The 15046-nt window shown below is 42.5% G+C and overlaps 1 protein-coding gene across 4 annotated transcripts in view; it reads left to right on the forward strand.

Annotated features, from left to right (window-relative positions):
- The window catches only part of ATP2B4 (ATPase plasma membrane Ca2+ transporting 4), a 941067-nt gene that overhangs the window by 559496 nt on the left and 366525 nt on the right, over window positions 1-15046 (forward strand). For all 4 annotated transcript variants that reach the window (XM_078644684.1, XM_078644683.1, XM_078644686.1 and 1 more), the window contains exon 4: window positions 377-574. In XM_078644684.1, coding sequence (XP_078500810.1) covers window positions 377-574 — 198 coding nt within the window. The remainder of the gene's footprint in view (window positions 1-376; window positions 575-15046) is intronic.

The following is a 15046-nucleotide window of genomic DNA, read 5'->3' on the forward strand; positions in this document are numbered from 1 at the left end:
TCGTACCGCGCTGTTTATGCACGTAACAAAACTGAATTCCTTTAAAGGGTCCATGTAGGATGTCTCTCTCTGAGCGGGATGATAGAGAAGCTGTTATATCCTCTTTTAAAGGGTTTGAACATCTGTGGATAATACTCAACAGATAATGCTTAAACTACCTTTCTGTTTATGGAGATTACTTGAAGTAAAATGTCTGTTGGGAGTTTTGGGCTGCTCTGAAAGGTGACGGGGCTAAATGAATTTTGGAGTCTGTAGCCAGACTTATCCTTCGCAAATTGCAAACAATCCAGCTTTACGAATAACGCATACTCTGCAGGCTCTTGGCTGCCAAGGTCTTGTCTTGTTAACCTTTTTTTCAACTCTCTTACTCATACAGGTCTATCGGGAAACCCAGCAGACTTGGAGAAGCGGAGGCAAGTGTTTGGCCAAAATGTGATACCACCTAAAAAAGCCAAAACCTTTCTTCAGTTAGTATGGGAGGCACTACAGGACGTCACACTCATCATTTTGGAAATCGCAGCCATAATATCTCTTGGTCTTTCATTTTACCACCCACCTGGAGGCGATAATGAGTGTAAGTTTAAATGTTTGTTATTATCCTTATGTACAGTGGGTACAGCTCATCATTGTGCCCAAGAAATCATATATGTGCTTAGGGAATATTGCAGCTTTATCTGACTGACCAGTGGAAGGTTTTTGTGGGAAGTTCTTTGTGCCTAAATCTAGAGTCCTGTTCGACGCATTCTGTTTTGCCACAGTTAACGCTTGTATTTGAGAACAGCTGTCTTATTATTACCCCCTTTCTATTTTATGTGAAATGTCTGTCCTTGTAATTGCTGAATAACACCCCCTTGTGTGTATGTGGAGTAAGACAGTAGCACCTGGGAGACGCATGCTTTCAGCTGTGAAAGCAAGGTCCCCATGCTCAGGTGCGTTTCACTGTGGAGTCCATCTTGTGGTTGAGTACTTAGGCAAAAGACATCTTGTGGGTGTATCGACCAAGGATGTTGTGTCTCATTGCCCAAGGCGCAGTGGTATACACTGATAGAATGTGATATAGCTGTAAATGTCTGCCATTTTGGCACAGAAAGTAAAACGTAGGAGAAGTTGTGAAATTGCCATGGAGACAGTGCTCCTGTCATTGGCGATTTGTGAGGAAAGGTGTAGATCAATAAACCAGGAACCACACGCCTCAGGAACAGTAACAGTGCACTATAATCTGAAGTAAGAACATACCTTTCTTGTGCGTGATTTATGGTGAACAGAAAAAGATAAATATGGTACATAGAAGTAGAGCTGCATTGCACAACTGAAAGTTAGCAGATGCTTAAAGATTGTCAGAGTAAAGGATGTAGTAATAACTATGTTTCAAGAAACACAGCAAAACCTGCTAGCGAAGAATTTATTCAGAATCCATTTATATGGGCTCAAAGGCACAGCGATGAGATCGCTTTACAGAGTTTGAATATTGAAGGAATTTGTGTTTTGATAATGCTACACTGAACAATAGTGAAGCCGATCACGTTGAAAATAAATGTCTCTATTTTTCAATACACATTTTGTGCACGTTATGATGCTAGCATTCTTCTGAGAGGCATAGGTTTTTTCTCTTTAATGGTCTTTTTATTTTTGACAACATAATTTTTTTGAGCAACTAGTGTGGTCTGCTTCACCATGCAGAATGTTACATCACCAACATTATTTCTACAGCAGCCGAGGAATCCGCCCATGAAATGGAGAACAAGGTTTAAAAAATGGAATGCTTATTTAGGAATTACTATGGGGCAACAATATAGACCATAAAAAAAGACTTGTAATGAATGCATTATTTGTGGATTGAAGGGCAGAATGTGTATGATAACTTGCATCACTATGTACCCACTGAAGAGATAGTAGCAGATGAATTTCAGATATCAGTGAAACCGATATCATTTGAAGGGTGCAAAACATAGTCGTGTTTAGACAATTTTTTTTTCTACTTCATCACAACTTGTTATAGGTCAGTTGGTTACTATAGGAAAAATAAAAATACAACTTTTGGTATGTAGGCATTTGACTTAGGAAAAGATTATTTTTTGCTGCAGGAATTGTGCAGATATCAAAAGACGTCAACATGGAACATGGAGTGCTGAACGAGGCTACAAACAAGGAGAATACATAAAGGGAAATAGATCCAAGAATCTTAATGGGATAGAAAAAACATGTAGACAAGTTAAGTTTCATGTTGGTTGGGATTCATGCTATCCCATCTATACTGCAAAAAAGTGTAGTGCCATTGAAAGTGAGTATGGGGCACGGGGAGTACAGCTCATTTCAGTAGGGTGTGCAGAGGAGAATAAATGCCTGTTAGATATATGAGAGTTAAAAATAAGGATGTGTGAGGGTTTTGTGAAAATTGATAAATACGTTGGGTTTTATAGTACGATATTAAATGGAGGGAAGAAGGAACAGGTTGAAGACCTGTATGCACAGATTATGGTGGACAGAAAAATGTATAACTTTGTGTAGATTATGATGCAAGAATCAAAATTGTTACCCAGGAAGTGACAAAAGAGAGTAAGTGAAACAAGAAAATGATTGTTTCCAGATGAAACAGTATCTGTGTGTGGTGAGAGCAAGAGTGAACTTACAGGGAATACGAGACATAGAAATCCTCTTACGCTAAGTAGTAATGGGAAAGTGTGTATATTAAAGAAAGGATTGGACTTCCTAGTGTTGATGTATGCTATAAAGATCACAATGTTGTTGCCACACGGAGAGAAGATTCCAAAGTCTGCAGTTAAATATAATACTTGTAAGTGGGTGGTAAGTATGAGTAATTGTTCAAGATAAATTAGGAATATTGCAAGGATTTTCCCTTAACTCAAAGTTGAAGGAGGGTGTGTTGCCTGTGAAGAGCAAGTGTTTTTTAGTGGAGTTGAAATCTGTGAGAGGAAGGCATAATCAAATCCATACTCCAAGGTTATCTCTCATTACGATTCTAGGAAGAGTTTGGAGAAATGTATATATGGACTTGCACTGCTTAAACAAGGAAATTTGGTTTTCAGAGTCATCTAATACTGAGAACTGAAGATCTTCTAGGGTTGTAACTAATGTTTACTGTTTTACCAGCTAAGATTGGGGAGCTGAATGCTATCAGGTAGTAAGATAAAGGATCCCAACATGTTATGGCTTTCATCACCTTTGATGGTACATACCAGTTTTTTAGGTCGGGACTGGGCAGCCCATAAGCTACTTTTCAAGGCATGCTGTATTCAGGTATGGACTTGAAGTTCCGCGCACTCCCTGCTCATCTTTTCAATTGGCTCCTGCTACTGTCTTTTTCTAAATGGTTGCTTCTGATTCGTTAATAGGCTTGTTAGTCCCGCCTTAGTAGCCCCTTGTCTTCATTTGTAACCCTCCCATGAGGACTGGACCGTTTACTTGGGTTGTCACACAGTCTGTTTTAACTACAGTTTGTAAGCATTATTTGCTTTTGCAGGCACGACAGGTTCTCTCTAACCAACCCTATTTTCATGACAGCACGACGCCTGATCATGGACTCTGCGCTTTATCTTTTATCTTTGCTTAACAAATGCTTTTTATTTTCAAAAGCGCTCCACACTGCGCTTTTACTTTAATGATGACCGCACCTTTAGTTAGATGAGCCACGTTTTAAAGAAAGGGGCATGGTCGACATTAAGTCATAGCATGGCATGGGACGCTTTTGCAAAAAAAAAAAATTTTGTGTCAACTTGACAAACAAATGTGTTTTTTTGTTTTGTAAAAGCCCCCCATGCTGCCTTTTTACTTTAATGGCGGTCGCACACCTTTCTTTACACGAGCTACATATAAAGAAAGGGGCGAGACCGCATTATAGTCAATGCACGGCATGGTGCACTTTTAAAACAAAAAAAAAATATTTGTCAACTTAAACTAATGCTTTTTTTTGTAAAAGCACCCCCTATTGCGCTTTCTTTTTAATGGTGCCCGCACACCTTTCTTTAGACGCGGGCCGTCTAAGGAAAGGGGTGTGTCCGTCATAAAAGTGAAAATGCAGCCAAGGGCGCTTTTACAAAGAAGCATTTGGACTGCAATAGGTCTTGCATTTGCCAGAGTTGAAGCTATTAGCATTATAAATGACAATGCCTTTTATTTATGTTTTAAATAAAACATAAATAAAAGGCATTGTCATTTACAATGCCATTAGCTCAAACTCGTGTAAATGCGAGACCTATTGCATTGCAAATGCTTGTTTTGTGTGCCGTTTGGGTTGGCTTCAACACCATCAGTTTTCTGGCACAATAGGATGAAACTGTTTGAAGGAAGTGAGGAATGCAATAGCTTTCCAGAATTACATCTTGGGTTTAGTATGAAAATTAAGAACATTTCCTAGCAGGGATGGTTCTTTGTCAGGTCAAGTATTTGTTTGGAGCAAGAGAAGTGAAGTATTTTAGAACAATTAGTGTTTGGAGAAATTACGCAACCAAGATTAAATTAGATATCTGGATGGATTTAGCTTTGGTCTTACAAAGCCATAGTTAATGTTTTAACATAAATAGATCTACTGAATTGTACGAGAGGAATGAAGGTGAGTAAAGATGCATTTCCCTTCTGGATGAAAAAATAGGCAAGTTAAAGGAAGAGAGAAGGTTGTAGGTGAGATGTTAACGTGCTGAGAAGAGTGTGAAAAAGAAACCGTAAAACTCTGATTAGAAATATGATAAAAACCAAGTGTTAGAGTGAATAAATGGAAGTTGAAGATTAGGTGTGGGTAAAGAACTAAATGATGTTCTGTAGGTATAGTTCAAGTTTCATGGTCTTTCTGAAATTCTTGAAGTGAGAGGGAATGCTTTAAGAAATTCTGGCAGACCAGCTGTGGAATGTTGAACGGTTGGCTAAAGTGAGTGGAGGAGGAATGGGAGAGACCTTTTACAACTGTGATGGATGTATGTAATTCAGTATTAAGAGGTATAAGTAGTAGGATACGCAGAGTACATTTGCAACAAATGTTACTTCAAGGGAAAAACACTGCTCTGACTGTTTTTGTTTTGTTGTTTTTTTAATATCTTTATTGAAATGTTCTCCCATTTTATGCAAGAAGAGCACAACAGATAACAAAAAAATATAGCATATCAGAAATAACATAATAAAATGCCAAAACATAAGAACACAAATATGATACACAAAAAAATAATACAGAAGAAAAGAAAGAAAAAAAATGCTTAAGCAGTTATCCCTTGAATCCAATCCATAATCGGTGCCCAGATCTTCATGCCCATAGCCCTTTTTTCTGGCCCTTTGTCCTATATATAGCAATTTCCATGTTATACGTAGCTAACAGGCGAGCACGCCATGTCTCTAAGGACTGGGTAACTGGGCTGATCCAATCATGCGTAATACAAGCTCGTATTAATGCCATACAAATAAACAAAAAGTTTTTCCTATCTTCAGAGAATATATCTGACGTTACGCCTATCAGTACCAATTCCCCCGTTAACGTAACTGTTGACCCCAAAAGTACAACCAAAAATTTCTGAATAGAAGAAAACAAATTAGTCAGTTGTGTACATAAGAACATATGTAATGCATCAGCTGCAAAATCCCCACATCTGCAACACGAAGTGCCCACCGTCGTCCCCCATTTCGATATCTTAGAAGGTGTATAATAAAGATCATATAAGGCCATATAATGCTGTGAGCATGATCTTCCTGTAATTAAAATTCTATTTGCTAAACTAATTGATTCCTCTATGTTGATTACATCCCTGCCTAACTTAATTGACCATTTACTTTGATGTATCTCTATACCATCTGGGCATGCTGAAATAATCAGTTTATAATAATGTCCTATCGATGTTTTGCTAAACATGCTATCAATTAAGGGAATTTTCCTCAATTGAGATTCCGCTTGCCCACCTAAGGAGTTAAAGTAGCTGTGAATCTGCAAATACTTAAAGTCAATTCTTGGTAAATTAAACTTATCTTGTAATTCAGCAAAAGAAGCAAGATGACCATTATTCAATACATCACCCACATACTGAATTCCACTCGTACGCCATCTGTTCATTACAGAATCCTGAAAGATTGGGAGGAAGGGTGCCTGGTGCTGCAAAAGGTGTATAAGCAGTAATTTTTTAAATACCTAGTTGTCGCTTAATTATTCTCCACAGCATATAGGCTGATTTCAAGATCTTAAATTTAGTTTTTTTTTAAATAACTAGGTTCTATTACTCTAATCAGGCATCCACAACAATCCTCCCCCAATGCAAATTCATAAATGGATGGAGAATGACTCAGTGGGATCCGTACCCTTTCATCAATCACCAGTGGATTGATAAACTGTAAAACAGACGCCAGATAATAAAACAAAAAATGCGGGATACCCCAGCCTCCCCTATCCTTGGGCAATATCATCTTTTTATATGCCCTTCTCTAACGTCTGTAACCCCATAAAAATCTTGCTGACATCCTTTCCAGCTGTTGAAAACACCTAGGGGGAAATTCAAGAGGTATAGCACGAAACATATATAAAAACTTAGGGAGTACCAACATTTTTAAGACATCGGCCCGACCACATAAGAATAGATGAAAATTATCTATGCTCTCCAGCGAAGTTTAATTTTTAAAACTGTTTAAATTTAGTTCCGGAATAATAGATACTGGTTGTGTAATTTTAATACCTAAATATGTAGCTTCTGTCAGTTTTTATTTGAGCCGGAGGGTCCTGCCCAACACATATTTGCGTTTTAGAGATATTCAACTTGTATCCTGAAAAGGATCCAAACGGAGTTGCTAGATCCTCGATTATTGGAATTGCCCTCTGAATATCTGTAGTTACTATGACAATGTCATCCGCGTACGCGAGAGCCCTATAATTCATACGAGAGACTTGTACTGGTTTAATATCCTCAGCTTGATTTAAATTATTTAAAAATATATTGATATATAGGGCAAACAATAGCGGGGAGCGGGGACATCCCTGCCGTGTTCCTCGAAAGATAGAAAAAGAAGCAGATTCCTGGCCAGCTAGTTTAACAGAAGCTATTGGGAAAGCATAAAGGGCCTTTAATGCAGAAATGATATTTGGACCAAAACCCTTCTGATAAAGCAGATCCCATAAGTACGGCCAGGCTACCTTGTCTAATGCCTTTTCGGCATCCAACAGGGTAATTCCCATTGCCGTCTTGGTCACCTGAGCCCAATCCATTACAGTGAACAAGTGTCGAATATGATCAGTAGTATCCCGATTGGGAATGAAACCATGCTGAGAATGAGAAACAATAGATGAAAATATACCTGAAATTCGGGAAGCTAAAATCTTTGAATAAATCTTGCTATCACCATTAATTAAAGATATAGGTCTATAAGAGGCCGGAAGGGAAGATGGCTTATCTTTCTTCAGAAAGCCCATAATTATTGATTGCCGCCAAGATTCCGGTGCATTACCTTTCTGCGCTTCTTGGAAAGTTAACATCAAGTCTTCCTTCAACAAATGACGAAATATCCTGAAGAATTCTAGCGGAATACCATCGGCCCAACGGCTTTTCCTAAAGCAAGAGAAAGAATAGCAGCTTCTGTTTCTTCCCATGTTATATCTTTCTCTAAGGCTACAGCCTGATCTAAAGTTATTTTAGATATATTGACACTACCACTAAAATTCAAAAGACAGTCTGATAAGTTGTTACTTCATCCTTATACAGTTTACTGTAATATTGTCGGAACACCTCGAGGACCTCCATCAGATTTTTCATGGCTTTGTCCTGTCTCATCCTGAACAATATCTATGCAGGTATTAACCTCTTTTTGCCGAATTCTTTTAGCCAAAATACGACCTGTATTTTCCCCTACCTCATAGATTTGCGTTCGATGAACTGCTATCTGTTCCGCTAATTTCTTAGCGAAGATCTCATAAAGCCTCGATTTGTGTATAGCCAGATCAGATATTATTTGTTCCGTATCTTGAGAAAGCCTAATAGCTGTTAGAAGTTTGAATTCACATTCCTGTAATTTCTTAAAGTGAACTGCTAATTGATCTCAAGCTTTTCTTTGGCTGTTTATTGAATAAGATAACGTCTCCCCATGTGCCCCTGATTTAAAAGCGTCCCAAACCATTTGTACTGATGTGGATACCCGATTAAATTCCAAAAATTCAGTTATCCACCTTACCATATGTTCAATATATAGCGGATCAGCTAATAATTTACGTTCAAACGTCCATGAGCACCCTTTAGGAGTACCAATTCGTTCCAATTTTATCTCTGACAAGATAGGGTTATGGTTGGAAATTATTTTAGGAAAAATCTCATACCTAACATTCTTAAGCAATCTCGAAGAAATAAAAAAATAATTCAAATAAACACATTTCTAGTGGGGAACTGAGAAAAACGTATAGCCAGGAGCAGCCATACCTTTAACATAACCTACATCCAATAACCCGGATTCCTTCACTAAACCTCTCATAGCTTTATATACCTTCTTTTTTTTCCCTAGATATGCCAAATCACTAGTTATATCAAAATCCCCCTCAAGGTGAATATTAAAATCTCCACATAATATTAAGGGAGCAGGCCAGCCAGCAAGCTTAATACTGAGGTGATTTAAGATTTCTGGATCGTCCAGATTAGGACCATAATTAGAGCAAATAGTCCATAGGGTACCCGCAATACAAATTTCCCTTATCACCCATCTACCATAAGAGTCAGTTTTTACCCGTTTACAGCTCTATCCACCCCCCCCCCCCCCCGTTTTTTCAGGATTGCTACACCTCTTGTAGTGGTCCCTTGCCGGGTACAGCCCGCAGTTTCCATGCCCAGATCATTAAGCCAATGTCTGTTATTCCACATTAAATGTGTTTCTTGTAAACAAAGGATATCAATCCTCATACCCTGGAGAATCTGTGATGCTATTCCTCTTTTCTTTTTGTTATTCAACCCACAGATATTCCAAGAACATATCCTTAATTTAGCCATCACCATAACCCAGATAATCTCCCTAGCAGTGAATCAGAAGATACAACTTTCTCTTTTACAATAAAAACCTAGATCTCCACATCACAGCAATATTTACTTAAAAAAATACAGCAATTTCTTGTATTTAACGAACCTGTTCTGCTCTTACTTGCCCCACTACCTACCCATCCCAAACCCCATCCTATGCCCTCCCTCAGCCCACCCTTGCCCACCCTTACCCACCCTGATTCCCACCCAAAAAACGCAAAGGGACTGTATAGTCCCTCTTAGTGATGGAAAGAGAAGCATAATGCGTCTCGCCATTCGCACCCAACCCCCTGACGGGAAAAAAGAAAAAAAACACAATAGTCACAAGGTAGAACCTCAATGCACTAAAGCATCCTGTGCCACTAAAAAAAAAAAAAAGCGGTCTATGTAATGGTATTTGTACTAACATTTCACTGACATCTTACTAAATAGAAGCCAATAACTCTTTAGCTATGTTCGCCGAGATCAGATAATGCGTTTTCCCTTTGTGTATTATCTTGAGCTTGGCGGGATTAAGAAGATATGCCTGTGCACCTTTAGCCTGAAAGAGGGGTATAAGCTGACGGAGTTGCCATCTCTGTTTGACCGTGGCCTGACAATAGTCAGGACGAACAAAAAATTCCACCCCTTTCCCCTTTCGCTTGTGGTAAGGCCTAGCTAGATCATACAAAGCTTCACGTGTAAGAAAATTATTCAAACAAATTAATATAGCTCTTGGCTTGACATTTGCAATCCCTCTGACGTTCTTCTCTTGGAAGGGGAATCGATGAGCCCTTTGTAGTTCTTTGTCCCACTGCCACTGGGTTAGTTCAGGAAAGGCTTCTGTAAAGAGTTCTGTGATATATTGTCGAATATTGGTTCCCTTGCTCCCTTCCGGAATACCCAGGATTCGCAAATTATTCCTTCTAGATCTATTTTCTAGATCGACTAATTTCCAGTTGATATCTTCACGACTTGTCTCAAAGGAGGAGATCTGAGTTTTATGTTGGACCATTTCGTCTTCAATTGCAGAAATTCTTCCTTCTGCCTCTACTACCCTAGCCACCATCTCGTTACAGGTCTTGACCACTCGTCTAATGTTATTTTGGAGCCTTCGCACCGCTCCTTGTGTGCGAAGATTCTCTGCCTTTGTTTCTTCGCGATGCTGTAACATTACTTGGTAAATGGTGTTTAATGTAATTTCAGGGTCATGATGTATCTCTGCCTGATCCCTATCAGATACACCAAAGTGGCCTAATATTGGCGAGCCTTGATTTTCTGGTCCATCTCCGTCCCCCAGAGGAAGAATGGGCCTGCCATTGCCTTCTGCAATTTTACGAACCGTACTCTCCTCAGCCCCCCCACTCTTCCCTCCTAGCTGGTGAGGCGTCCTCATCCTCGTCCTCTAGCTGCGCAGAGCTCGTTAAACTAGTCACACTTCTGTCATCCCTCCATTCCCCCTCCAGGCTCTCGGATTCCAGAGCATTAGATAAGTCTGACATAGAGTAAAAGTTACCAGCGGAGTCAATAGACTCTGTATCTACGATTGCTTCAAGCGAGTCAATAGGTCCAGCCACTGTACCACCTTTTTTGATTATTGCCGAGCCTCCACCTATACCTCCTCCCAAAATTTCTTCAGAATTTATCTCCCCCCGCCCCCCAGAGAACGGAGACAGATTACTAGATTGATTAATTGCAGCTCCCCGTGTTTTAGCAGTGATAATTGATTGTATTGATACTGGGGGGCCATCTCTGGCCTCCACTAATGATATTTCACCTCCTAGTTGAATTTCTGAGGCCACAACTGTCACAGTATCAGCAACAGATGCATTTCCATTAGAACACTGGAGGGCATTTGAAACATCCAAAGATTGCTGCCTACCTTTGGCTGTATTTAAATTCTTCTTTTTAAACATTCACGTAATTTTTGGAGTACCTCCGGCAATTCCGGCACCTTTGGTTTCACCCGATGCTGCAGCCGCTACGGGAGCCGATGCTAAAGCTGTTGCAGTACTGGCAGCATTAGCCATAGTTGTGTCAATATCAGCCATCTCAATATTCGTGCTGCTCTCCTGTATCACCGGAGCTTCAGGGGTACCCTCCATAGCGGCAGTCGCCGCTCGCGTCTTCGGTTTTGGCCCCTTAGGTAGGTTAGTAAGATTTTTTGGTGCGGTCTCGTTTCGGCGCCTCGGCCCCTCCAGCCAGTCTCTGTTCGCGCTCGTCCTCTGGAGACCAGGCGCCGCCTCCAAACCACGTGGGCCGAGAGCAGCCCAGCGTAGCCCGCTGACCCAACCTGCGGACGGTTCGGCTGTGAAGCCCGGAAAGTGGCAAGCACTGTAGGGGACCCAGCGATAGTAGCGACACAAATCCAGGAGCATTCCCGGCTCCAGCAAAGGTACAGCAGCGGTCCAGATATCGGAGATCCCTCATATCAAGTTGAAAACCCATCAGGTGAGAAGGGAGCAAACAGCGAGAAGCATCTCGAGCTGTTCACTCAGATGCGGGCGCATCCGCCATCTTGCCTCCGCCACTGCTCTGACTGTTAGTGAAAGACAGTTACCATTTTTGTTTGCTGGAAAAAAGGTATATCCTATGATATTTCTGTCTTAATTATTGTCGTTTTTGTCTTCAGTTTGGGGTAAAGTTGTTTACCAAAAGGAATCAATTGTAGTGTCTGGGAACGTTTCTGTATAGTGCTAAGGCCTTTTTTTGTATATGCTTTCTATTTTGTTTCCGCTAATTCTGCTGCTTTACATTGGTGCTGATTATACATTAGTAGTGCCCGTTAATAATTCTTTTGTTTTGCATTAGTGCTCGGTTTTATTTTTTTGCACTTGAATCATAAGAAGTGGAGTGTTCTTCATTATACTTAGTTTGAGCCCTGTGTGCGGACAAGGTACTATTTATGCTTATGGTACTATTCCGGTATTGTGTGTGAGCACTGCTTAATTCGTGCACAGAGTACAGTTCAGGTACTGTCTGCTAGTGCACATGGTCAATGCATTGCTGCAGCTGAATGTCAAATGCAGCTCAGGCACGTTTATCCAGGCATAATATTAAACGAGCACAAGCCAGAGCTCCGACACAAGGCTTGATGTCCAGGCCTTGCAAAATCATAAAACTGTTACCAGACCTGCAGGTCTAGTGATTTGAATAATCAACCTTACCTAACTGTAATGCTCTTGACCCATAAACTAATCTATAATTGCGTGATCCTAGGCTAATAAGCAAGCCCCAGGGCTACTTCCTTTGCTGCTGCACCGCTCTGCTTCCGCCCCATTCTTCTGATTACTTTCTCCTTCTTTTTTTCGTTTTTTACGGATTTTTGCCTTCCTTTCCCCCCATTTGTCTGAGTGCATTTACCCTCGTTTTTCACAGCTTTCACCCCTTTGGCCGCTCCTGCTTGCAACCGGTTTTCCCACCTCCCGCCTAGACCCACCCACCATCTCCTAGTGCCCCTCCCTTCTCCCAGGACATACCTAATGGAGGCAGCAGCTTGACCCCATTGAGCAGGTCAATTTTTTTCTGTGAAAGATGTCCAAAACGTCTTCTGGATTCAAGCTGTGTGGCGCCAGTCACAGCACCATGTTGGTAATTGATCCATACCTGGTTTGTAATTGGTGCCTGTAGGGTTACCAAGTCCACGAAGTCATGCTCTGACTGCCAGGCCATGACTCCAAAAGCTTTGAGGAAACTGTCCCTAAAGCTACTTGCGGCAGTGCATAGTACGCCCCGGAGGGCTCGTTCTTGATTGAGTGGAAGGTTCGGGCAATGCACTGGCAGCCCTAAGTCTTCGTCCTTCAACTCAGTCTTTGAGTTGCTTTGACTTGCCCCTGCCGGTCGGCTGATGCGATGGATGAGTCGTGGAGTTCTAAGCTTCGTTTGACTGAACTTGTACCTGGGTCAGCTATGCACTTCCCCACCTTCCCGGGTGCTGGAGTGACCCCCGCACATTTCAAAGAATTCTGTGATGCTGTGTTCCTCATATTTGGGTGGCCTGACCCTCCCGGCGCACCTTTGGCCCCTGGGGCCTCATAAGGAGCTCCATCCTGTTCCGTCCTTGTGTCTCCGGTGCTGATGATTCACCCCCCACCCTCATAGATCCGGACCGAAGCCAGTCATGCCACTGTGACTTTCCCTGGTACTGGTCCACACGCCAAGACTCCCAATTCCGCCGGTATCCACACCATTCTCATCCCCGATGAGCCAGATCATAATCTACTGATGCTGATTCCAGCGCTGACAGAACCCTTTGGTACTAGGCTACTTTCTCAGCTTTATTCTGAGCCTAGGAATGGAGGAAGATTGGGAGGGGTCGCTGGACCCTTTACAAGATCAGCCAGAGCAAGAAATGGACTGGTAATAGGAATTGGGTGAGGCCAGTGGAACGTACACCTCACCAGAATCTGGTTTGCTTTCTCCCCCTACTGTGGCTATGGCGAAGGGATCTTCATACGTTAGTGGTGTGAAGGGCAGCTGAGGTCCTGGCTCTTCAGCTCCTTCTGTGGCAGTCAAGATGAGCATCTTGACGGAGGTCCTGCTGCTGGGTGTCTTCTCCTAGGAACCCCACCTGCCTTTCAGTGAGGCCTTGACTGATGTCCTACAGGGAACCTGGTCCAACCTCAGCACAGGGGCTCCTGTGAATAGGACAATCGCCCAGCTCCATTGTCCTGCTCCGGGCGACCCAAATTTCCTCACCAACCACCCTACACCTGTGAGCTTGGTGGTCTAAGCCTCTACATCACAGGATGCTGGACATTCCGCACCCCCAGACAGGAAATCCAAGAGGCTGGATGGTTTGGACAAGAACATTTTGTTTTTTTGCCAGCCTCTTGCATTGTGTTCGGTGAGCACCACATGCCTACTGGGCTATTACACCCACTTTCTTTGGGGAACTGTTGTGCAAGTGCGCTACAGGTCCCAGCGGACTCCTGGTACATCCTCTTCCAAGCAGTATCCGACGGAAGAGATGCAGCAATGTTCACTATTCGTTTTTGGTTTGACACGACCGACTCACTATGCAGAGTAATTTTATCAATAGTGGCTGTTGGCACCCGTCTCTTTGGAGACAAAACAGACATGGCCTTGGTGTGCTTTAGGCACTCACGGGCTACGGCCAAGTCCTTGGGCCTATCAGTGGCCCGTAAGCCTGTCACCCTGTTCTTGGCTACGGAAGGGGCTTTCAGCCACGCCAGCCCTAACCCAGCCACAAAACATAAGTTCTGCAACCTCTGTGCAGCCCTGGGCACAGCTCGTTCCAACCCCGTGGGTCGGGTCAGTATACCACCCCCCTGCTCCCTCAGCATCCAAACCCTCCTAGTCCAGCCCTTAAAGACCATGGGTGGCCAGTTTTTGGTAGGAACAGCCATCACCTCCACCACTGACAAAACATCACGTTGAATAGGTAGGTTCTCCAGATACTCAGAAGAGGCTATTCTCTCCCTTCGAGACAACTCCTCCCTCCATGCCTCCAACTACTCCTCCCTCCATGCCTCCAACATACGACAGGCTGACGTAGGATCACCTGACATTGCTTCAGGAGGAAGTCATGACTCTCTTGTCCAAGGGAGCCATAGAGAGCGTTCCAGTGCCAGAAGTAGGCGGCTGTGGTTGTTATTCCAGCTACTTACTGGTCCTGAATAAGGACAAAAGCCTTCGACCTATCCTGGATCTATGAGCCCACAACTACTTTCTCAAAAAGGAAAAGTTCAAGATACTCAGTCTGGCTCAGGTCTCGTCTTCCCTGGACCCTGAAGACTGGATGTTAGCTTTGGACTTGCAGGGCGCTTATTTTCACATTCCCGTCCTGCTTGTCCATCGCCGCTATCTGCTCTTTACGGTAGGCCACAAGCACTTTCAGTTCACCCTGCTCCCCTTTGGCCTTTCCAGCACCCCTCGGGTATTCACCAAGGCGATGGCGGTGGTAGCAGCCCATTTGCACAGATATGGGGTGCTAGTTATACCCTACCTCTGTAGTGTAGTTCCTATATTCCCAATAGGCTCTGCGCATTGGAATAATATATCCTGTAGTTTAGACGTAGGACTGAGGTCGACTAGGTCTCTACCGAATTTATTAGACTTAATTGTGA

The sequence above is a fragment of the Lissotriton helveticus genome, chromosome 5_1 (assembly GCF_964261635.1).
Source record: "Lissotriton helveticus chromosome 5_1, aLisHel1.1, whole genome shotgun sequence".
NCBI lineage: Eukaryota > Metazoa > Chordata > Amphibia > Caudata > Salamandridae > Lissotriton > Lissotriton helveticus.